Below are 26,396 nucleotides of genomic sequence, written 5' to 3'. Positions count from 1 at the left end.
ATTTAAATATAAATATATATTTATTAAATATATGTATTAAATATATATTATTTTGGTTAAAAGCGATTTAGCAGCCCAAGATATTCGCTCGATCACGCGATGCAATTCGTAATCTATTTCGTTACTCCTGGTGTTACTTATTTCCCTCGCCGTCTATCAGCCGCAGGACCCCCAGATCAGATTGGCAGTCGCCACGACTCTAATCGTGGTCACGGTCGAGTTGGTAACCGACTTACAGATCAGCAGTTATGTTGCCGCCCGAAGCGTAGGGCGACAACCGGAAATGTTCCTCACCCGGTCGTTTCAGGAAGCGAGGATAAAGAATAGGGTGCGGATTCGTAACGAAAAGCAGAGACATAAAATGAGAGCCGGATCAGAGAAAGGACGGTCGTAGATTAAACCATACTGGTAACGATAAGGGTCGACGGCGGTACATAACGTAACCCTCGAGCTTGTAACCATCGAGCTAGACCGGCGACTATATATATATATATAAAATCCCGTCCCTTTTGCCATTTTAGTATCCCTTAGCGAAATTTCTGTACGCGCGAGCGCGCAGATAGCGTTTCCCTCCCTAAATGCAGCCGTCGAAAGGCAGATGACAGATTACGCTATCGACCGTCACGGAGGGGGAGAGCTTGACTTCGACATAAACGTGTCTTTGAAGCTACTAATTCGAAACCGCGTTCATTTCTATGATTCGGAGAAAGGTGGGAGGGGAGGGGCGGAATCTTCAATGCACCTTCACATCCGGATGCAGTATAGCATTAACGTCGCGGCGCCATTAAATTATAGGGCAGACTAACTTGATTCGAGCATAAACTTAGCGCTCGCATATAGTAGCTCCATTATGTCGCGAAGATATTTGCGAGATACAAAGTCGCATCGAATCCGTTTCCTTCGATTCACTTGTGTAGCCGGGATTTAATTATAACGATTCTCTCTCTCTCTCTCTCTTTCTTTTTTCTGTGTTTTGCGACTAGGATCGGTGAAGGAAAGACGAGGAAGAGTAAGTCGAGCCGTGATTGAACATCGATTGTTAGTTCGGCATATTTTGGAACTGTATTATTGACATATCGACCGCCACTGTATCAAGATACCATACAAAGACACCGACTTCTCTATTCTTTCACGCTTCTTTGTCGAGACGTTAATCCGCGCCGAGAGTGCAACAACCTTTCGCGATTAGAATTATCACTTCTAATCCGATTTTAAAGTTTACTCTTTGAGAAGAAAAAAATCTCCGAAGTCCTACGAGACGAGAGCCCTTGAAAATTATTAAAATTTTTTTGATTTTTTAAAAAAAGAAAGTAGATAATTTCCTGTTATTTCAAATTATGTAAAATGTGTGGTTCTTGGATATGTTTAAACGTCTCACAAAAATATTGAATTTCTAAGAATGACGTTAAAATCTTTGAAATACTCTCTGTAAAATCATGTAACCGTGTTTTTTTTATTTTTATGTACCTTTTTCTTGGAGACCATTGGTTCGAGTATTACAATTTTTTAGATCTGGTCAAGAATAAATAAATTATGATTTTTGAGATCGTTCAATCTAAAAAAATTCTAATTGTATCAAAAGTTATAAGCGATTATAGTAGCCAAAAAAAAGAAAAAAAAAAAATGTAAAGCATAATTAAAATTCAGAACGAGTTTATTTAGCAAAATATTATGCATCTTTTTTTTTTTTCGAGGGGGGAGGAAAATAATCTCTGGACTTTTATATCAAGGTGGCAATTTTGGCCGCGACTTGACATCGATATGTGCCGGCGGGTGAGAATATCTGTCGGCGAAAGAGTTGCGGCGAGTGTGCGACCAGTAGAGTAGTTCTTTCATTGGCGGAGAACACAAAGGGCGAGAGAAAGAGAGAGGTGCGATGGAGTAGAGAGAGGGAGCACGGCGCGAACAAAGCGTGACCGAGCTCTCTAGGAGTGAATATGGAGATTAAATTGGGTGACAAGGCGGTATACTCTCTCTTGAGCCAGTCATAGGCGACACAATGTACTGTTCCAGACAGACTCGGCTAACGCGGCTAGATTATTCCGCGATACGCACATCATAATGAAAACAAGCGCCGGCTCGCGTACTAGCTCCTTCGGATAATAGTGAACTCAACACTATAGTTTCTGCATTCAGAATACAGTGAATCTGCCCGATCTTTATCTCAATATCAGATAATGCAATTTTTACAAATTGAATAAAGAGAGCGTTGTCTCTCTTTTGAAAATAATATATCTAAATAAGATTCTCCGAATATCGCGCGACAGGAAGAAGAAAATCGGGAGTTATCGCAAGTTTTATCTAGAGAGAGAGAGAGAGAGAGAGAGAAAGAGAGAGAAAAAAAGACATAGGAAGTACGGAAGATGAGAAAAAAATACGGAAAAAATGGAGTTATCCCGGTCTCGAGGAAAATCGATATTGGCCGCGATACGAAAGCGATTGCATGGAAAAAAAAGAAGAGTAAGAAAAAAGGGCGAGCGCGGAGGACATAACGAGCACGAACAGAAATAGAGCACGTTCTATCGGGATGGCGCGGTTGGAGGATGGAGGGGGAGGCGAAAAGATTAAACTGGGTGACAACAAAGACCGGACGCAACGTCGTTACGCCGCTCGTGGTCGAAAACCGGCGACTCTGCCGTGTTCCCGGCGGAATTGGGATGATGGTGGCTAGGTATGTTAGCCTCGAAAGGTTACCAAGGGTGAACGTGGGGTTGTAGGTTGTTGCGAGGGGATGCGGAGTTTGCGTTTGGAAGTCGCCATAGTGACGCCCCAGAATCAGAGGGCTCTCCCCTCTTCCCTTATCACCGTCTCTCGCCCTCTCCTGCCTCCTGCTTGCTCGTCTTTTCGCTCGATCTCTCCTCCTCGGTATCGTTTTAGACAATGATATCGGGCAAACGGGCTCGCCCTAATCGACACTATGCTGTTGTCGCGGCTCTCCGAGTATCGTGCGAGAGAGGATTTTAACCGCGCTTTGATCTCGCGCGATTAATGGACGAGGGAAAACTTTATTAGCCAACCGATTGACGCGTTCTTTGTCAGACGCACATTTCCCAATCGGTGGAACGAAATTTTGGCATTTTTCCATGACATTGAAATTATATGAGATTATTAGAGATACGTTAATAGAACGTTGATTTAATAAAGGAAAAAGAGAACTTAATACAATGTAATATTACGTCTGATTGACAATATACGCCTTTCGTGCATACTTAAAAAATAAAATATTAATTAATATATTTTCTCTAGTATAACTTATGTTCAACATTCAATCGATTTCGATAATTAACAATATATATTCGCAATGTTTGACACAAAGAAAATTGACCAATGATAGTTTAATAACGTTGTATAATTGTTAATACATAATGTCAGATCTATTAAATATTTTAACGCTCATTTATTGGTTTATGTCGCCTAAAGGCTCATCTGGTTCGTTTAATTGGACTCGCGTTCGCATAAATCGCTTTCTCCCATAAAACGGTGACATAATTGCGCCACGGGTCGAAGCCATTAAAGCTTCATTTTTCACGCGACTATCTTACGAGCGTGTGTACGCTAGTCGCTCACCGGTATAACGCAATAACGAGACCGTGGAGGGACTTAACGTGCCGCTAGGACGGGGATTAGTTTACAGGATACGTTCTTTATATCCCGCTCTTGTCATCTAACCTCCTACGAAGTAACTAACGCTCGTCGTCGTGTGTTGCTTCTGCAATTTAAAGTGTGATGACCCCCTTAGATTATACCCGGTTCGTCCCGTATCGAATTCGTATCGTAAACGCACGAACGCGTTGCTGCGCTTTAATTGCACAATATAGCTTCGTTCGGCGTCATTCAACATTAATGACAACATAAATTGATGATTAACTGGCGTATACTTATACGTTCGGCGAAAACATGATGTTAATCGCGATAAATCGCTGCAAAACTACCAAATTAATCGGTCGTTGAGATTACACAATTAAAATACAATGTTCCAAAATCATATAATCCCTTGATTGATATCTTAGTGAATAGTTGAACTCAAATTTATTGAATTTATTTGTTGAATGTTGAATAATTTACAGATTATTCGCTAAATTTCTTTTGAAAAATAAAATTTTGTTGGTTACATACTTACTGTACTTGTAAGCTTTATGATTTCCTCGAGATTATAATATATGTCAATTTGATTAATATTGTTCATATAAGATTTTTTGAACCGGTAAACAAATTGGTCAAGGCTTGCCCCGACTTTATTTTATCTCGACCGATAATAAGGGTGACTTTGATCGATAGAGTTTAACCAGGCGATTAATGTGACCGAGATTCTTCTAATCGACTTTGCGGCGGATGCCCCGATTTATTCTTGACACGTTTATGACATGAACTTTCTTTAGAGAAATTTATTTAGATCTCAAAATACATAATAAAATAAAAACGTAAAAACTATATAAAATAAATTTGAATAAGTATTTAATTTAACGTATCAATGAATTGTTACGTTTTTAAAATTTCGTTAAAAGAAGCTAGGCTTTTCGCTCGCGATGAAATGAGAATGAAGAGAAATTTTATTTTCTCCATTTAACGACATAGGTGAAATAAATAAAAAATGTAATAATGCAGCTTCATAAATGCAATCAGCAAAATGTTTGTTTCAGGATGCGGTGGAAAATGGAGAGAAAACGCAAAATATCTAATATAGAACGGTAGCGCGCTTCCATATCGGGAATAACGCTCGTGCGTATCGATGTCACGATTAAAACCGCACAATAATGACGTCGTGCAAATTGCGAAACTGTTTGCGACAGTTTCCGAGACGAGTTTGCGAGAGAGCGCGCATAAAGTGAAAACTTTACGATAATTATTATTCCGTCGTGGTCGTTTCCGTGCGTCAGAAAAGGTTTCTCTCTCTCTCTTTCTCTCTCGTATTAATTAAACATAAAGGTAACAATGCATAAACGGCGATTCGCATAAATTTTCCGAATGCAAATCTCAAAGTTAACCGCTGACTGTGCTTACATCTTAAACTCTTTATTTATTTATTTATTCCGTTGTATATTTACGCGAGAAGAGAAGACGGATTCTTTTTACAGTTTCTTAGAAGTCGTTAACCCGCTTTCGCGTTAGCATAGCAGCTATTTGCCGTGGCGCAGCAAATAGATAGCTTTGAAAAAATCCGGGGATTTCGGCCCACAGGGGATTTTTATCTTATTTCGCCATCCCTCTCGAGATTTGTACCGCACACACGCGCGAATAAAGTCTCGATAGCAGAGACGAGTCTGCTATCCCAGATGCGCGAACTTGTTATGCTCTGTTTTTAGGACACGAGAGAGAGAAAGAAGTCCGTGAAAATATAGAGACGTAAAATCTGGAAAAATTACCTCGAATAAAATCGTTTTATCCGCTCGGCCATCACTCCGCTTATTCCATTTTCGTAGCGATACGCTACATTCGTGTTAATAATTAACATTTTAATATGCAATATAATTTTAATTGATATATCCAACCGCGTGGTACGTTTAAGTGATAATAATTAATGACTTAATGGTCGGTATAATCATAATTAATATACTGAATTGCGTAGCGAGAGAGAAAGAGGGAAGAGAGAGTGAAAGTCTAATTTAAATGCAGATTCCTATAAAACACTGGCTTGAAATATCTTTTGTTATCTCTACGCAGCACGACGAAAGTTTCTCCGTCAGCTGATCGATAATACGCACGTGTTGTTACGAGCGAAATTCGCCGCTACGGAATATGGAATTATGGGACTCCATGGAATATGATGAGCGGGGCCGATGGGAGGGTTCGCGGGAGAATTTATTTGCCATCGGGAATCTGCTTAAGACTATCATTTCCGAAGTGCTAAGCTGGATCTAGAAAAGCTCCTCGCACCTGCCGCCGCCGATATTATTTAATCCCGTAATACGTTATTCACGCGGAGCATTTTTGCGGTTAATAATTCACTTTTCATCGTCAATCGATCACGCCGCAACGATATGTAATTATGAAAAAAAGATTATTGAAATAAAATTAATTTTTTTAATAAGTTTGTATATATTATACATATATTTGCGAGAGAGTATATATAAGTTCAATTATGCCGGTTTTTTTTGTTCTTCACTCGAAATAAATTATTTTATCGCAAATCGATTATTGAATTTTAACTTGGAGATAAAATCGGGAAAATAAAATCTCTGTAAAGCAAATATTAATAAAGCCGTTAATTGCTGTTTCATGATCAGCGTGGATTATTTTGAGATATGATTAATTAAGAGCTACTTCTCATTTCGCGTTTTATAGATGAAATCGTTGGATTAAGTGTGCGCGATATGCTGAAAGTTTGCGTTTTGTAAGTAAAAGCAAAGCCGGTAATCGATAGCCTCATATTTTATTAAACCGGCCGACACTTTACGTTGTCTTACGTTTTGCTCATGAAGCTTTGATGACGGCGCTTGAAAGGAAAGAAGATGGCTATTCCTTTAAAGATTGACTTCTCTCTTTCTCTCTCTCTCTCTCTCCCTCTCTCGTGCTCGATAAGACTCTCAGAAAGACTCGGTAGTTTGCTTAAATTTGCTCAGGTTTTTTAATATTTTTTCTTTCTTTCTTTTTGGTAACATTATCCGTAGCACGAATTTCGACACAATGTATTCTCATCTTCATTTGCATGTATGTTTTTCTAGAAGCATCCTTTGTATTCATATAATTTCGTGAAATTACAAGATACATTGAGACCGTATTTTCAAGCTCTACTGAATGTACACGCAATGCGTAACATATATATTTACATACTATTGTTTCGTAAAGTAGTATTAGCATGTTAATGCTCTCTAATTTACAGAGAATTCCGACATTGTAGATTACAGGCTAAAAGATCGCGCGTTTCAACGCACGTGTACACAAGATACCGTAAAAATCACATAGATGGGATGAAAACAATTTTTCTTTTTTTCTCGAGAAGGCCAAAGACCGCCAGTACTTTCCAGCTCTCTGCGACTAATTCGATAAATGGATCGACCAAGTTGCGGTCATTAGTTTCCACGATCGCGAGAGAGCGCGCTCTCTTTCTTTCTCTCTCTTTTACTCGAAGCAATCCTCTGGTCACGTTCGAGGAGGGCTTCGGGATATTCCACGTTCTCGATCGAATCAAGGAATCGCCGGCTGTAATTTACGACTCCGACTTACTTTTTATTTTTTTTTTTTTCGTTTTACACCGGCGCGGACCAATCAGTCGGCGATAGCTCGGTCGCTTCTGCGTCGCTTCATCTTGCGATGAAACTGCCTCAATATTCTAACGGCTGTCGGAGCGCTCGCTCGTTAATAACGGCGATCCCCGGATCTGGTCCGCCGAATATCTTGGTCTTCCCCCATCCTTCGCTCCCGCAGACTTTCAATTTTCTCGGCCATTCGCTTTCCTTATGCGCCACGACGGCTTTCCGACGCGACGACGACTCGCGAATAGCCACGCGGTTCAACGAACCCGCTGATGAGAGGGAGATCTCAATCCTTTTGTTCGATCGACGGAACTTTTTATACGCGCGCACGATGAAACTCGGAATTATCAAACCGATCCGATTCGATTTCGCGCGCGGCTGAAGCAAGTTGATGTAATAAGGGCCATCGGAGAGAACTGTGTGTCCGTCTCGGATCAAAGAGAAATTTCTATTTCAGGACATCAGACCACCCTTCATAGATGCGTTACGTCAAAGAGATATCTTATTAAGAAAATAGATAGTGGTTTTTATTACTCAACTGAAAATTGCATGTGTTATTAATGTAAACGTTATGTTATCGATGTAATCTTAGTAATTACAATGTAGTTAGTTTGAAAATTTTAAACAGAAAAAATAGCACACAGACTAGCTGATGTCAAATACCGAATTTTAATATTTTTCTTTTCTTCTCATATTTTTAAATATATTTTCATGATTTATCTATAAAATTAAATATTATTTAAAAAAAAAACATCAATCGCAATCGCTTCAACCGTTAAAAACGCAGTTCAAAGTAATAGTGATCGCACAATTCACACTGGCAATTTCATATTTCTCATTGTAGAGCAGACTCTTGTCGGATTTTTCTCATCTTGGCGCCCTGCTTCCTTCGCTTTGCTTCTTTTCTCTCTCGCCGGTTACTCATTTATTTTATTATCCGGGGAGCCGAGGAACACTCTATGAAATATATATCCAACATGCTGACATGTGTGTGTGTGCTCGCGCGCGCGTATATCACATAAAATATAAGATAGAATCTACCCTCTCTTATCCGTCGAAATGACGTTTGGGGCGCGTTTGATATGGTTACACCGAGTGTCAGTAGTGTTCATCTTGCTGATAACAGTGGGTAATCGTCACAAATGTGAATGGCGAGGTCATCTTTTTTTGCCGACTTTTATTCGTCCTACAACTTTTTTCTGAAAGCTGTCGGAATCCCCTCCATGATGTACATATGCTTGATTAGATACGAACACAACGAATTACATTGATCGATAATGTTGGAACACATGTTGGACGCCAGAATGAAATGGTGAGCTTTTCTCAAGCGCGCTTCTATAAAATATTTAATTTCTCGAAATTTTGTCAAGGCTCACGATTGACTCTATAAGAATTATCGCGATAATTAATCCCTCTGTATTTTGTCGCATATATTATTTGAATCCGCGATAATATAAAGTTTACACCAGTTAAAATTTCATTCTATTATATCTGGCGTTAACTGTTATATAATGTGCATCTTTTAGTTAAAAATACTCTTACAAGGATACGTCATCTTGCTCTTTAATTTGGCGCACCGGTTTAAGGGAATTTCGCAGAGAGAGAAAGTAAATCAATTTGCTCGATTAATCTCGCTCAGCACGCGCGGATACATATTTATAATGGTCGCTGTATCCTGTGCGTACACAATTACGAGGCGACTTGCGGGGAACGTTTAATATTGCATCCGAAATTGGCGAAGAGGGCATAGAGGGAGAAGGGACTTTTCGTCTCTCGCGGCGGTTATTAAATTCTCGGAACCGTTCCTGGTTTATTTACAGCGGATGGAGTGGCGAAGTAAATTTTAAATTTGCGGTATATTCGCGGGTGTTACCTCCTCTTTTCGCCCAAAGTAATCAGTTATTTGCTGGAAACTCGACTTTTCGTTCAAATCATTTTCATGCGCGTATCTTGCAGAATTATCTTTCACACACGTGTGAATAATTACTATTCGGTCTCGTAAAAAAAAAAAAAACAAAAAAACAGAAAAAAGATGATGCAAAAAATTTCTCAGTTATCTGTAATATTTAATTGTTGACGTTTTGCGTTATTATAAATTAATTACGGACTTATCTGTCTGCTAAATTAAAGCCGAATTGACAAAAGCGGATGAATAAATGTCTATTCCCGTCACAAGTAATTAGAGCCTCGATTTTATCAATCAATATGTACGCGCAATCCGCGCGAATCAATTACCATAAAATTAACAAAATGCAATGTGATTTTCGCATGGACCGCGCGCTGCATCTGTGTCCATAACTGATTGTCCTTTTCCTTTATACCCCTTTTGATAGAAAATTTGGTGCAATTAATTATTGTGGCTATTCGTTGTGTTTTTGTTTGCGAATATATTCCTTTACATTCTGATGTGAAATTTTTCAGATTTGTTATTAATTTATCTCAAATACTTATACGCAAATCGAATATTAAAAAGCAAATTATTAAAAATTTGTTCACTACGAAAAATGTTATTATTATTAAATGTTATTGAAAAAATTTTTCTATTTATTTCCTATAAAAGAAAAAGGCGTTTACGTTAATTATTTTTTTTTTTTTTACTTTTCTATTTCGTCATTCTGTAACAAGCGTTGTCGTTATCAAATTTTATATTCGACCAGTCCACTGCCTTGATGCAATATTCGCGATGCAGCATACGTTGTGTTTTCTTTGGTTAAACAAAATCGGAAGGGCAAACAATTGTTCATAGGATCGCTGCGTCCGCGCGGCTTCGAATTGGAACTTTTTTAACTATAAAATGGATTAAAGCGCGCAAACGAGAAACGGGCTCTGAAAAGAGAGAAACATCGTTATCGCTTTTTTCGGACGTTCTCCCGTCAGGCCAGCGGTCAGTGGGTCACATTCACCCCGGCTTTATCCTGGCCGAGCGTTACCCTGGTCGCATAGAGGTGATCGTCCCCGATTCCCCCCGCCCCTTCCCCGTCCTATCTGTTGTGTTTGTATTTGCATTCGCACATGTCCGACCGAGATCATTTACATTTCCGCCGACGCGCCCGAGCGTTCGTAATGGAAACGTCGCGTCCCTCTCTTGCCTTTTTTTTTCTCGCAGTTTTCGGCCTCGTCGTCGAGAGCCGCGACGAGTTGATTACGTTCGCTTTATCGCGACGCGTCGATCGCGTGCGTATCTCGCGTGCTTGCGACTTCGCGCGCCGTAAATTACGCGTGTTCCCGATTTATCAGAACGACCGGCTCTTTGATGAATTGTGCAGATAATCGCGCGTAATTAAAAACCGCGGGTACACACGGGAAATATTTTATATTTGATCGGGATGTATTCGGCCGTAGATGAGGCTCTTTGATGAATTTCTGAGCGTAGCGGATTCTCTCCAGGTAGATATTCAAATAGGATGTTCAACATCATATAACTTTGGAAAAATTAAACGATAGTGAGATGAAAGAGAAGTTTCTCGACAAATAAAATAATAATTAATAACGAGAGCGTTGCTTTTTCGAATTTTGAAAGAAATCAATAAAAGAGATTAGATTAGATTATTATCTTTATTATCTAGAGATACTTAAAAATTAATATTAGGAGGTTTTAAAGCGCAAATAACGACCGACAAATAAATTTCCGTTAGAAGATCACGCCGAGAAACGCGCTTTTTGGACGCGATGTATATTTTACGGCCGAATTACCTCTCGACAAAATCCCGGTTGATTAAACGGTGTTTAATTTATTACTTCTCGCTCTCGACTAATTACTCGTACGGTAAATTAATTATCCAAACGGATGCGATGAAAGTAATTTGGTGCAAGGCGAACGAAAGGTAAGCGAACCCGGTATATAACCCCGGAGTGCAGAAGGTTATGCGCATCGGAATCGCAATTACACGGCCGTGTGTGCAACGTATGCGTTCGTATATATGCGCTCACGCGATTTGACATCGCTCCGTGTACGGGCATCTCGTCGCCGTGCTTGCCGCACCCATACACGCGTATTGCGCGCGGGATCACCGCATAACGGACATTTGCAAATCTCTCGTACACATTACCCAGATACGATGTTGCGATGTTAAAGCAATTCGACTCAAAGTTCTCCGGAAGAAAGCATTGACCATTAATCGACGAATATTTATAAGAGATCGATATAAAGCCAATAGATGTTACGTTTATCTAAGTGTCTTAAAAATGTGAAAAAAAATTACTCGGATATTAACCAGACTGAAAAAAAGGAACATGAAGTGAAGTGGTTTTACTATATAATTTTCGCGTACGTTTCCTTGAATTTCTTTAATTTTATTTCAGAAACATGCGGACTTTTTTAACAGGTGTGTTTTTAACAGTAGAAATGTTTATTATTTAAAGTTTTCAGAAAAATTAATTTCTGCAATTCTGAAGCATTTAAACGCTAGAGAATCTTTTTTTATTATTTTGAATTAGAATTTTCAAAAGTTGAGGAATACAGAAATGTATACCGTGTATTACCCGCCGGACAATCCGCTCGTTCGACACGTTGGCCGTGCAGACGGAAAATATCAGCAGTCTGCATGCGTAGAGAACCAAACCAGATGAGGTAGCACAGGAACGGTGCACAGAATGCAGCGCAGCAGTGTCATTAACGTGCATGCAATACACCGATGTGTCTCTCGGTGCCGTACTTTCCGCTCATTCATGCCCCCGTTCATTACTCCCGTGAGAGACGAAGTACTCCGTTAATTTCGCGTCTGCGTACGAAGAGCACGACCGTTTCTCCATCGGTTCTACATCCTCGGTACCTGTACCCGGCTACTATATTTACCATACCATAACCCCGCCACCATGCTCTTTATCCTGTCGTCCTCTCTGCCGCATCTTCGCGGTCTTCCCTCCCTCGTTATACCCATCCCCTCTTGTCTGTTTCCCTCGCCGAGTGCTCTCTTTCTCTCTTGCCCGACGCGCGAATCATTTCTTCTCTCTCTGTCTTTTTCTTTCTGTTTCTCTTAGAGATCGTATTCTGCCGCCTCTCGCGTTCATTATCGTTGTTTCGAGTTTCTCCAGCTTCGCGTGGTCTCTAACCCTTTACGCTTCATTCTCCCTAAAGCTCCCTGACTCGCGTGACGATCTCTCTACCTTCCTTTATTCCCTCTGATCGTCACGCACGCCTTTGTCGTTTTGTGCTCCTCGACGTTTCGTGTGCGCAAAAGACTCTTTTTGAGCTTGCCAATGATCTCTAATGTTGGAATATTGCTCATTTATCTATTAAAGATCTTCATGTCGTATGTTTTAGTTTCAAGCGTAACATTCAGGTTAATCAATCTTTACAAAATGTGAAGCTTTAAATTAATTTCCTTTTGATACTTAAATTTTTTGAAATAAATATATATATATATATATATATATATATATATATATATATATATATATATATATATATATATATATATATATATATATATATATATATATATATATATATATATATATATATATATATATATATATATATATATATATATATATATATATATATATATATATATATATATATATATATATATATATATATATATATATATTTGCAAGACTAATATTTTTTTTATTTCTTATTTTCGCTTTTCTCTGATTTCGTAAACTATATCTGTCTTTTCTCTTGCAATTTTTTCTTAGTTTTGTAATTTCTACTTTTTTTTCTTTTTCTTCCGGTTTTTCCTCTTTCTATTTTTTTATATTTTCTCTCTCTCTCTCTTCTCTCTTTTCCTTTAACTTATTGACGATCGCCATTCTTCGTTTCTTTACCTACTCATTTTTCTCTCTAACCGCAAGGCAGACTTCTCCTTTATTCACAGAAGTTAGACGCCGGTACTTACAGGTCGTTAAGCTGCAGACAGCATAAATAAATACGCGCGAATTCAGTTAGCCGGAAATTACGACGAGTACCGGAGAAAGGAAGGGGACGCGGAAAAATTCCGGAAAAGGGTGAGCACACGAATCGCTGGGCAAACGAATTCTTGAGCGTTGGTTTCGCGTGGAAAAAAAAAATATTCCGCGATACCTGCGGTTGAAACGTCGCGTAAAATAATTAATGTAAGCTAAAATAATTCTATTTAATTTTTAACGCATATCCGAGAGAAATATATATATTAGAAATAAACGTTTTTTTGTTGCAATAATCGATTATCTGCTTTGAAAACTGAAAACTGAGACGAAATAGTACGAGTAAGCGAATACTTATGAAAAGACAATTTAAACTTCGATGAAATACGGAATTTCTAAAGCGTTATGGAGAGACCGCTCGCTTAATTGCCGTATGATTAAAGCCGTTTTATCACAACGAAGTTAATATACTATTCTCATCCGAAATGCGTTATAACTCTCTCGCGTAACATAAGTGCATCTGGCGGAACGCAGTCATGTTTTCTGCATTATGTGGGAGGAAGGGACTGGAAGGGATAGCTGCGGAAAAAAAGGGTGTAAATAGAATAATAAACGAAGATCCGCGTGATCGTGAACGCAGTTTTAATGAGTACGTACGATCGGATTTCAATTCTCGCTGCCGCGGTGTAGATTGATACGATACGTATCGCGTACGATACTCATCTGCGATCTCCCCCCGGAACCGGGTATGGAACGAAATCCAAACCCCGGGAACGAGTGCCAATCCGCATCGATCAGATTCTATAAACGCGCCGCACTTTCTCTCCTGCGTGATTTCCCTTGTGGTGAAACGGAACGCGTCGTGCGAATATCGAATCAGTCTTTGCGATGCGAGAATTGGAATTCCGCGGATCGGACGAGATTGGAAAATAAACCACCCTTTGTATATTCAAACTCTAAGAAATAAATGATCTCTGACAAATTTTGGAAAACTTCGACATTTTGGCTAACAAATTACATGAATTTTATTAAATAAGACTAAAAGTGTCATTAAATGCGATTTTTTTACATATGTAAATTTAATATATAATACATAAGAGAATTAATCACAAATCAAATTTAGCAATTAAATAAATATTAATAAATGCGGTGACTTTTTCGATGGAATTTTTGCCACGCGTGAAGTATGAGAGAGACGTGGGATTTTCGCGAAATACGCAACGCACGCAGAATGCAGCAATTTTTCGTGCGCGCGTGCTAGAGCGCTCTCGGAGCTTCATCGGAATTTCCGTTCTCTCGAGTTTCTCTCTCTTCGCCGTTCTCAACCCTTTCCCCGATTCGGTCAGAGTTCTTCCCTGTCGTAAACGTGACTAACGACCGGGAGAAAGACGCGACATCGTCGAGAACGGGATCCTGATGTCACCGCGACAGAAAAGCATTGTCCGTCATGCGTGCGTGAATGTTATAAATGACGCGTCGCATCTTCGATGTCATATATCTTCAATGATATATCACGCTCTGTAATCATTTTTTAAATTATATGATATGTACAATGAATTGTTTTTGAATAATTTTTTCTTAGAGTTGCGCGATCTAAATAAAAATTTATTTAGAAATGAGATACGAAAGTATATCATACGCAGACAATTACATTTTTTATTTTTTTGAGAGAGAGAGAGGAAGGATGAAAATTTTATCGATAGGTTTGCGAGTATCACGGTGACATTTGCGCTCGTTCCCGGCACGGTGGAACAAACATCGTCGTAAGAGGAATAGAGGGGAAGGATGGATGCTGGCGTAGCAAGATGGTCCACAAGGACCATGTCTTGACATTGATTGTCGTGAAAAGTGCAAAGTTGGGATATAGCCTGGCTACGGACAGACGGATCTATCATGGATGGATGGATGGATGGATACACGGTCGTAGACTGGTCTTTCATAAAATATGCAGGCTGCAATCACGTCTCTTGAATGGAAGAGAGCTTGAAAAAAAAAGTAAGAAGGGGCGACAGTGCATAGTTGGTTGGGGGTGAGATGATGGCGTCGTTGGGGAAGCAGAGAAGGGGTGAAGGAAAGAGGACCGGGGGGAAGGAAGGGGAAGCGCGGGAGGACATGCCTCTATATACGAAGAGCAAGACCCGCAATACTGCTGAAGCTGCGAGTCCACGACTGGATTCGCTGTGCTTGCGTTCGCAAAAAACGTTCATAACTAGCCAATCCCGCTGTTGCGCATTATGTCAACGACCGCATCCGATGGATCTTTGCGTTTGTGTGTGTAAATGCGTCGGAAATGCATCCTTGTATGTTGTATGCGATACGTTTCGTCCAAATCGCTTAATATCCACGAGCACTTTGAAATTTGAGAATATATCGGCGGATTTCGATAAAAAGGCGAAACTTACAATTTCGTTTTACTAGAGAGAGAGAGAGAGAGAGAGAGAGAGAGAGAGAGAATGAGACGGTGGCCATGATTTTTTATGTTACGACTTTGAAAGATTTGATTCTCGAAATAATCAAAAATTAAAATTGTTATACAAAATTAAAATACGATATAACAAAATTATGGAGCAACCTGTATCGGCGTAAAATTGTTTGCGTTGCGCAAAATACGACGCTTTACTGCGTGCCGATACATTACGTATGCGATGACTATTATATGCGGGAAAAGCGTAGCGTGGCGTGAAAATTTCAGATATCGGTGGGAGTTCAAAGGGTCGATCAACTCGATGATTCCCGTGCTTTGAATTTGAAAGAAACTATTTAAATTGTAAAAATCTGACCCAGATTTCGCGTCGAGGGAGCGTGCGCGAGATACTTTGTATAGGATCCCTTCGGTCCCTTCAATCACTCGGAAATTAAAATTCATCGAAAACCGTATTCGCGTGCAAACTTGTCATCTATTCGGTGTAAGCAACAATTACCACACGAAATCAATAGAACTCCGCCATGCAGTAACTTAATGCCATCTATGAAAATCGGGCACGAACTTATGCAATCATCCAATACATTGCCGTAATAAAAATTCAATCTCGAAAATTAACTAACACACAGAGATCGGCGTAATTAAATTGCAATATCAAATTATCATTAGCATATCTTACTCGTGTCATTTTAAAATTGACAATAAATATATACACATTTTGTTAAAAGTTAATATTGAAGCTAAAATTGCATCAATTTTGTCACGTTTCTCGAAACGTTCTTACGTCGCACGCATAAATACACGTACACACATAATTTCCTCCAGAAGCGTAAAAACTATTTGCACGACGTGTTTAGCGTCGAGAAGCAGAACGTTCCTTAAAAGGGGCAGACATTGGATGGTTCTAGAGGATTCAGAAAACCGGTCGAAAGGGATTCAACCGGGGAAAAGCATAGACCGAGCTGGAGTGGCACCCACTTCTCGCTGAGATATGCATGAGCTGGCTGAAGTTACGCTACAACTACGCTGCTTACATAATATAAACTCTCGAGGGGTCACCCTCGACTGAGGCACCCGGAAAAACTGGTAGGCGCCGTCTGATGGGGTAGCTCGACGACCACGAGGAGCTATTTAATTTTTTATACATACGTGCGATATATTTTATTGAGTATTGTCGTGATGGGCAGCGTGCTTTCGTCGTGTTGTCGCGTTTGAGAAGTGAAAATATTGCCGATCATCGCTGTTTTTCTTGAAGATTCACTGCTGGTCTCAGATTGTGTGTATCCTTTGTTGGCGAGAATATTCAAATACGCGCAAGAAATATTGTATTTCGGAGGGACACTTAAAATGTCAAGATTAGAATCTTTGGTTTCAATGATATTTTTCCCCCGGCTCTTTCGTACTTGAGTTCATTTTAAACGTAATATTTCTACATCAATTTTTCAATCGAATAAATCTTCATTCTTCTTCTCCTCTACTAAATTATAAAAAGATAAAATTAGACAGAAAGAGACAATAAAAATCAATAAAAAATAAGAAAAGAGTCTTATATTTCGTGACGGATATTCTAGACGTAATAATTTTATGTTATAGTCTCTGTTATAGTTTTATATTAGTCTCGTTCGATAAAATAGAGAGAGAGAGAGAGAGAGATTTCTATTTTTTTTTCCTAATTTATTAAACTGTGTATAAAAGAAAAAATTACGAGGAAGCTAAGAATCGTTGAGAACAGAAATCATCCTTCATCCATCTTCGATTTCTTTTTTTATTCTCAGGATTTTCGTTATCGAGCATCCTCGTTTCGCGAGTCGCGCGAGATCGCCGGGTTGACACATTGATGCAGATTAAAGGACATTTATGACGGCGATAAAGCGCACGCAATTCCCGCGGTCTAAACCGCCGACATCAGTCCCGCAAAGTTACGGCCGTCAGTCGGCGGTGGCGGCAGTAACGATGAATCGTCGAGGGATAAGTTGCCCGAATGATGGGCAACTTTCGGTCTTTTCTCCGACAGTATACCGGGAGGAGATTTCCGACGCGGTTCGTTAAGCTCGTACGTACACACCGTAAAACACGCTACCGTCCGACTTGTATGCCTTGCCGGAAAACTCCTCTCTCCCTTCCTGTTTCCTCATATTGTTGCATCGCGCTTGTATCTCAGTTTTCCTATCGCGCAACTTGCAACAAATATTTATAATCGTGCTCTCCAAAGTTTCAGCGAGTTGTAGGGGACCGAGATATTCTACTAAATTGCCGATCAATATCTATTATTAATCATTAATCATGATATAATGTGACGATACAACGCAATGTGATTATCGCGTCGAGATCGGCTTTAATAATGCAGTTATATTTTGCGTTAATGAAACGGAATCAATCGAATTTGCTACTAATTATATTTTTGACCATTTAAATTTATAATTCATAGAATAATATGCATTGGCCACAATCACGCTGGGATTATTTAATACGGTATATATTATTTATATTATGCATATGAAATTGTATTTATTATTAAAATAAGAGCAGAGTGCTTTATGTGTTTGATTAATTAATTAATATATTAAAATAATGCTAATACATATAAAAATGAGGATAATAAACAAATAATAAAATATATAAAGTATATATTTTTTGGTTTCGAATTTATTTTCATCGAAATTGTAGAAAACAGATAACGAAAAAATATTAATCTTTCTCGTTACTCGTTCATTTTTCCGATATTCTTGAGATTTTCCATCGCGTATGTATCTAACGAAGAGAGGTACAGGAAATTACATAACATGATATAATAGAGAGAATTAGTAGTCTCGTAACTGTAAATTACAATTATTACCGCTACCGGCGCGCACGAATTATGGAGATAACATTACGTATTGCGCTTATTATTCGCACTGCTGCTACGTTCGTGCATACTTGTCCGGAATTGCGGCATACTATTCATCAAAGCGATTCCATATTTTTAAGATTGCACTTTGCATCGTAAACGTCAATTTGTTATCGCAGTATTTTCGTAATACTAGGCTATACTGTTTTTTAATATATAATATTGTTTATTAGTTTCATCCTGAAAGATTTAACTAAAATTAAAATTTGGTGTTAAATTTAAATTAAAGATTTAAAAAATTCAGTTATTTATGCATTTAGTTGTCTTTTCACATGTATAAAGATTATTGGAGGAGAAATAACACGTTACGTTTCTCTTCTGCTTTCAGATCGGGCGGTTGATGCCTGATGGCGCGGGCTGGAACACAACGCTGGAGAAATCCTGCTCCAGAGTAAGTAGACTCGACTAACCAATCACAAAATAAGCATGCGATAAGATGCAATAAGATCTTGCATAGCCAAATTGGCGCACAATGCTACTTCAAACGAACACGTGGCCAAGTGTCAAGAAATAAGATAACAGAAACAGATAATAAACGCTCGTTAAACATACGCGAAGAAATTATCATTTCTTGGCTATTTCGTTTTCGGTTCGAATCCTCAATTTCGCAGTCTCGTATCGTCGATCGCTTCGTGTTCGAGGTTTCGCTAAATACCTCGTCGTGTTTCTAAACCGCCAAGGAACAAACGAATAAACAAATAAACAATACTTTGGCCATTTTTGGGCGACGCGAAACCCGAAAACTTTGCCGGGTCGTACACACCACTCCTCGCCAAGAGAGTTCGATATAAAAATAGCGAAAGCGCGACGGTAGAACTTCTTTTCGCGAGGCCACCAGCGGATTTGAATAAAGCCGAGGGGAGAGCATTTCTCGGCAAGTTTCTCGAAGATTGTGGAAGTTTGTTTCGCTTGCTCTTTGAAACCGATGTCCGCGATCCCTTTTCTCGTCCTTCGGTATCTTTTTTTCCTCACCGGGGACGTGAAAGCCACTGCGAGTCGCGTAGATGGACCCAGCCAGCATAATGGAGAACGTAACTTTTCAACGAACTCTTAAATTGGAAGATTTATCGATCGAATCTCTCTTTCGATAGTTGTAAGGAGTACTTTAGCTTGCGAATCCTGGCTGACATTCTCAGTTTTACCGCGCGGAATGATGTTCTCTTAAAGTCGCGCGTTTATTGCTCTCGAGCACGAGAACTCGTGTCTTTCGCGCCATCAGTTACGTAACGAATTGAGATGTTTCAGAGTCGAGCATTATTTAATTCGAATATATCACATCAAAACAACATTAAACCGCGTAATGTAACCGCGATTCTAATAAACAGAGCTCAGCTAACATGCTCTTTCTCCTTTTTAACGTCTGGTTAAGAGCGGCATGTACGTATGAATGTGAACGTAGATAGAAGAATAATTCTCTTGGCTCGTTATTCGCGAAATGGCGGAGTACGTCGCGGTCGAGGGATTCAGGGATTCAGTTTGTACGTGTAACCGCGGCTCTTTGTGGCTGGGTTTCTCAGAGGATCGGGAGATTGCCTCCTCGTCGGTTCGTGGCGATGTACACAGCTGTTCGCCGTTCGAGCCCGCCATCCTTCAGGCTCGATAGGGCAGACCGAAGGAGCTCGGGTATCTTTGATCAAAGACGCTCCTCGATTGGATACCCTGTCGTGATTCCAATGATGAATAATTGAGGAGCGAGCTACGAGAAATTTTGCTGCGCCAGCGTTATTTCATCGCCAAGATCGCCGACGAGTATCGAACGTTAAATTTCTTTCGCTCTCGTCATCGTCGAGCGCGATGCCATCTCCTCGGTCCAGTGTTGGTCTTACATTTATACATAATGTATTGCGATAACTTATATCTTATGCTCGAAAGTGACGTTTGACTATGATAATTATTTTTCATAAAAACACAATGATAATTTTTATAATCGCCGATTATCGAATTTATCATACACAATTGTTGTCTGCGAAATTCAATCGTCCCTTCTGTTTATATAAATCTTAAAATCATTTCTTCTCATTTCGGGACCCAAGACTGCACGTCGGAATAAAAATCGTATCTCAGCCTTGCACCGGCTCTCCCTTTGCACAGCTTTACCGTCGGCTCGGAATTTAAATCGCCCAAGGCTTAAAAGGGTCAGAGACGAGTGCTTGGCAAAAGGGTTGATTTTGAATACACGCCACTTTTTTCGCGTCGTTCGTGTCGCGCAAAAGCCTCGTGTCGTTGAATTCGTTATCCTTACGCAGGTCGGTATTCAAATCAATGCAAAAAAGTATATAAGTTAAATTCTAAAAAGAATAGTATCGAAAATACACGTTCCTTACGCAGGTCGGTATTCAAATCAATGCAAAAAAGTATATAAGTTAAATTCTAAAAAGAATAATGTAATGAGACAATTTTTGATATTTTGTAGATAGACTTTAGCTCGCATTATTGTGCGAGACTGTAATTAAATTATTTAATTATTAAATTCTCTCTCGAAAATACACGTCGAAATCATCGATTTTAATCTTGACAGTCTTCAAGTTTCGAGAATCGATTTCTCCTTAATTAAAACGTCTAGATACAAATGGAGTCCAATTAAAAACGATCAAGGGTTTCCCGCAAATTGTAATATTCCCTTATATGCGCTCACGTATCAAAATATACATCAAGTAAACCAACGTATCGACGCTTGATTTCGCGACGCGAACAGTCTTGTTTTCTTCTTTTTCCTCGCCAATTCCCTTTATAGCGTCCCAATTATAGACAATAGTCTGGACTGTCTCGTTAGCCGACCATCGCTTTAAAACGAGCGACTCGAAAGAAAGAACACTCCATCCCACAGACAAGTGGATTTTCCCGCGATGTTGCTGATTAATGCGTTGCGTGAGCCGGATTAATTATCGATTATCACTCCCGCGGACGGATCGCGCGGATGGATTGATTATTTACTTATCATGAAACTTTTGATGGCTAACGAGCGATCGGTATCGATTCGGGTGGCGAATGTAATGTTTTCAGGGATCTCGTCTGCGTTTCTCTCTATGGCTCGCCGGTAATACCGTCGGTACGCGATATACCGCCAGTCTTTTCACTTACTGTTGAATCCACCGGTTCGCCGGTAAAAAGCTCTCTCGCGATACATGTAACTTCGAGAGAGCCGGACGAGTGGTGCCGAAGATGAACTCTCTAAAAGATTGACTCTGGCGCGCGCGAGATTACGGGGTATTACGAGAGACGCCGCGCACTTTACGTAGGACTGCGTGAAAAGCTCAAACACTTTCTACTCGGATTTTCATTCTAAAGATTATTTCATTTCTATTTTTTACTTATTAAGTGATATAAATCAACTTAATTTTCCGACGTAAAACAATCAGTATTTAATGGAAATATATATATGTAAGAAGTTTTTGGTAAATTCAGTTTTTTTTTTTCTATATAGAAAAATTTTAAATTTTTCATAAAGCTGGTGTACAAAAATTCGTCACTTTATAAAAAAAACTATCTTTTCTTTTTTATAAAAGAAAAAATCGATTTTAGAAAAAAAATTTTTAATTAATAAAATATTTTAGTTATATATCGGGCATAACAAAAATGATACTTCTATCGTTGATAATCATTTAGCGGTTGATGTTTTCATCTTACGCTTAAATGAACAATACACTAAATGAAATAAAAAAGTACGTCAATCAGTGGTGCGATAATTATTTCTATATAAAGCGTGAAATTCGCCAAGGTTAACCTGCATGTGACTATCTTAAATATGACAATAGCATAAATGCGCTTTCGACCTACATCGCGACAATGATGTATAGTCGCGGAGGAATCGCACGATTTCGAATACGAGGAAATGTTTCTTAGCGATTGTCGAAGGCAGAACAACGCGATATGTTTTTCCCTGGATCTTTCCACGTTTGCTTTCACAGCTCACATACTCGCGAAAGACATATTGTAAAACTTAATAAAAAGGCTGGAATTCGAAATTGCGATTATTGTTCTACATGCGACTCGAAATCTTCCCTCAATAATTATATATTTAATAATTATACTCTCACAATTGTCTAGCAAGAAACTTTCGTATTATTAAATGGTAACTTTAAGAAGTACGATTATATTTAAAAATAAACAGGTTCGGTATTAATTGAATCATTTTGCAAGAGGAAAAATAAGAAAAATCACGCGCAGCTTTTGCTGCTGCAAGGTTTTAGCTCGTTTTAGTACCTCGACGAAATTACTCGAGTGATGGACGCATCGACACCGATAATGAGCTCGCGCCGCGGGACTCGCCCTATTACACGATATTGCACAACGTAACGTGACGCAATGGCGGGCCGCCCGGTATCTCGATGACGGATCGTTAACAGCTGATTGTAACGTTTGACGAAGCGTCACGCATCTTACCTGCAATTTCACGCTTCACGCATCCGCGGCACACATCATCGTTTCTCCGAGATCGTCGGATCGCGGTCGATATACCGCGCGTATCAAAATCGTTGGTCTGTTAATTCTTTTCCCGTTGAACCGATCCATTATTGGCGTTATCTTTCCGCGATCATGACCGCGTGACTGGCGGAATTTCCGATCCCCTTTCGCACTTCGCGCGCCGAGTCATTAATGAGTGACGGTAATAACGCGGGACGACTGTCAAGAGGCAGCGCGAACATCATGATTGATAGCGAGTGATAAAGGGTGGTGTACCCCGCTCGCGCGGGAACACACGTGTTCACACCCTATTTTCCCTTCAAGCGCCGTGTGTTAGTCGCAATTAACTCCGACACTGTAAAATCACCCCGGGTTATTGCAGTAAAATCATTCCGGCATAGTTTCCCGGAATGTTTTTCCATAATCGTTTCTCGAATATGAACGCTTATTAAATTCATCTTTTTATTTTATATCTCACCATACGTGAAAATTTAGAATAAGAAAGAGGGCCAGAATTTTTTCTCTCATGATTAATCTACGATGAATATAAACAATAAACATCACACACAAAAATATATTAAATATTAGACTTTATTAAAGGAATTCGACAAAAAATATAAGATGATGAAATATATAACGTTCAAGTGAAAGGCGTTAATTAAAATAAGCATGTTGGAAGTGAAATATTTTATTTTATTATACTTAAGTTCTTTTAAACGCACGTTCTGATTATTACAGAACCATAACGGCAAACACGATCGAACATAGATAATCGATAACGGTGTTTCCGAACGGTATAAGCCGGCGAGCGATAACCTTCGCACAGAAACGATCGATCTGTCGTGAATATCGGAATTAAATGCGAACACGCGGCGGAAGAGACGCAGCCATAGCGTGATCGGTCGCGTCAAACGGAACGAGACTCGTGGGTACTAATCAGAAATTAGGTTAACGATCGGAAATTGCAAAACGTCCTCGGGGAGCGACGTCGTCGATCGATTCGCGCAGTTTCGTCGACGGGGGAAGATCGAATTCGCGCGGGGAAAATTTGAGATTTTGCGATTTCGAGTGATAATACCGGCTGAAAAATTGGACCAAACGACATTTTTGAGCAAACATCCGCGCATTCGTAATTTTTACGCGCTAAGGAAAGATTGGCTTCAAATTAATCATTGATAAATATTATCAGCTAACTGAACGTTAAGAACTCGTTATGAACGTTTTTAATTAAAGTCTTTCTTTATATCATTACGGGATGTTCGGGATTTTATCGTGAAATAGCGCTGAAATCCACGTTCGCTCGACGTGTCGGACGACGGCGACCTTAAATCATCTCTCGCGATGGTCTTTATCCCCGAAGAATCGCGGGAGATTAATTAGCCTCGTAGTCGACGACGCAAACTCTCTCGCGTCAGACACGTGAGAGGAAATCTTTCGCGATGGAGACAAAGCGACAATTGCTGCACTCTCGAGATCACCCGCCATTGTTCGACGCTTGCGAAAAAGATTTTCGTTCGACAAACATTAACCGGCAATCATTTTTCCGGGTCTCGTCGCTGTCGCTAAAAATCTGCGCGAATTGCGCGTTGACGGATTTATTAATCTTAAAATATCAATCGTAAAATTTTTGTAATATTTTCGAAAAATTTCAACAAAATTGCATTTTTTTATATCGATAATAGAGTTTAATGAAAAATAACTTTAGGATGAAAGAGAGAGAGAGAGAGAGAGAGAAAAAGAAAAAAGAATGTTTCTCGTAAATTTTTTGATTTTGCACCCAATTAATATAAAAATAAAAAAAAAAGGATTACTTTGACATGCATTTCTTTTCGTCATGCTACAATTACAGCATGTGACAACACACACACACACACAAGTTTCGAATGGGGGAATGTCGCTTCCAATAATGTTTACCCCACATAAACATTCCACCAGACTCCCGCATCTTATTGAATCGATGGGGCGGAGATACAGTTTAACGAACTGTGCGGTAAACGGAAGGAAGTTATTACAAAACTGATTCTCGGGCATCGATCGAGAATACGTGGAAATTCTTATTTATCAGGCAATCCGTAATCGATGATCGAGCCTCCCCGTTGGGGAGTTTCGGGCTGCACCAAGTTACACCAGGCGGAGAAATCAAGCGAGCCCGATTAGTCAGGCGGATGATCAATCGCTTGGAACGTATATCGGCCCCGCGTTACCGTGAGCGGGTAGACGAAGTAACGGACCGTTCAAAGATCAATGCTGATCGATGACGCGAATGGGAGGGAGGAGGGAGAGAGGGGAGGGGAAAGATACACCTAGTGCACCAAATAATCACGCGAAAGACACGTGAGAGTCCTATTTGTTTGCTCGGCGTAAAACGTTTTATTAACACATCGAACGCGAAGGTAAAACGAGAGAGTCAAAATCGCATCGAGGTTATTGATGAAATCGTTGTGTGGAACAATACGAGGTCATGCTTCTTCGTTTTAAGAAACGCTGAACAGTTTTTGTCTATGCTTCAACGTAGAGAGATTCTTCTGGAAAGATGAATGCCCAGAATTTGTTCAATCATGTAGAAACACGACTCTATTTTGAGATGTTAGTTTTATCGATTTATACTACTATTTCTCCAATCTAGAGTACGCTGATTCAAATCGCTTCTGATTCCCTCAGAGTATTTTTTTTCGTAATAATATATATATACATGGAATATAATAAAAAATGTTCAGCGCGTCGCGTCTTTCATGTCGGTTTACGACGGCAGAATTGTGAAAAATTTTAATGTAACCCGATTATAAATACCCGAGAGTATGAATTTTATTTCATCCGAGGGAATGGAACAGCTGAGTGTATCAAGAGAGACGGACGTCTTCGAGGCGGAGAGACATGGTATATTTTATTTTACTTCATGTAAAAAATATATATGTATGTCTCCGATCCTTCTATCTCTGAAATTTTATTTTGCTTCGCATCTTTATCGAAGGCATCGAAATTAAATTCAAAGATGAAGCGTTTTTGTGAGGAGCGTTTTATTACAAAAATATAAGACGTATTTCTCGCTTAAATCTCATTTCGTGCAATCACCGGCGATTCGTGAATATCAACCGCGATTCGGGTAACTGAGGTGTTGAGAGCGCGAGTTAATTTCTAGCAAACAGAGAGCGGCCCGGCCGCTTAATCCGTTAATTAGACTCGTAATCTCGGAATCAGTCTGTTGCCTAGGGCGTCTGCGAAAATTCTCAAGATCCGGTCGGCGAGACGAGAGAGAGGAGAGAGAGAAAGAGAAATAGAGATCCTCGCCGAGAGAGAGAGAAAGAGAAATAGAGATCCTCGCCGAGAGAGTTCCTCTATACGGATAGAGATGGGCAGAAGAGTCGAGCAGTTTGCTCATCCACTCGAGCCCTTGTTATTGGATCTGTTACTGGATAGAGTTTCGTTCCTTCCAACTGCCTCGGCAAAACACCCTTCCGCTTTGCTTGAGAATCGAACTGCAATCGAGTTTTACGATTTGAACATTGGCATTTCTAAGAAAAGTTTTCTAAAGCAGTTTCTAAAGAAAATAGATTATTGTTCAGTAGCAGGTTTCTCAAACTCGATAAATTCTACTTAATTTTTTTTTTAAGAAAAGGCTTTATTGTTATAACATTTTTTT

The 26,396-nt window shown here is 39.5% G+C and overlaps 1 protein-coding gene across 6 annotated transcripts in view; it reads left to right on the top strand.

Annotated features, from left to right (window-relative positions):
* Positions 1 to 26,396, top strand: part of LOC115245614 — a 170,011-nt gene that overhangs the window by 64,327 nt on the left and 79,288 nt on the right. For all 6 annotated transcript variants that reach the window (XM_029824028.1, XM_029824027.1, XM_029824031.1 and 3 more), the window contains one exon: positions 18,681 to 18,743. In XM_029824028.1, coding sequence (XP_029679888.1) covers positions 18,700 to 18,743 — 44 coding nt within the window. In that variant the 5' untranslated portion in view covers positions 18,681 to 18,699. The remainder of the gene's footprint in view (positions 1 to 18,680; positions 18,744 to 26,396) is intronic.

This window comes from Formica exsecta, unplaced genomic scaffold, assembly GCF_003651465.1.
Source record: "Formica exsecta isolate Colony F162 unplaced genomic scaffold, ASM365146v1 scaffold122, whole genome shotgun sequence".
NCBI classification, from domain to species: Eukaryota; Metazoa; Arthropoda; class Insecta; order Hymenoptera; family Formicidae; genus Formica; species Formica exsecta.
Note: the sequence above shows the minus strand (reverse complement) of the source record. Positions and strands in the feature narration are given on the sequence as shown.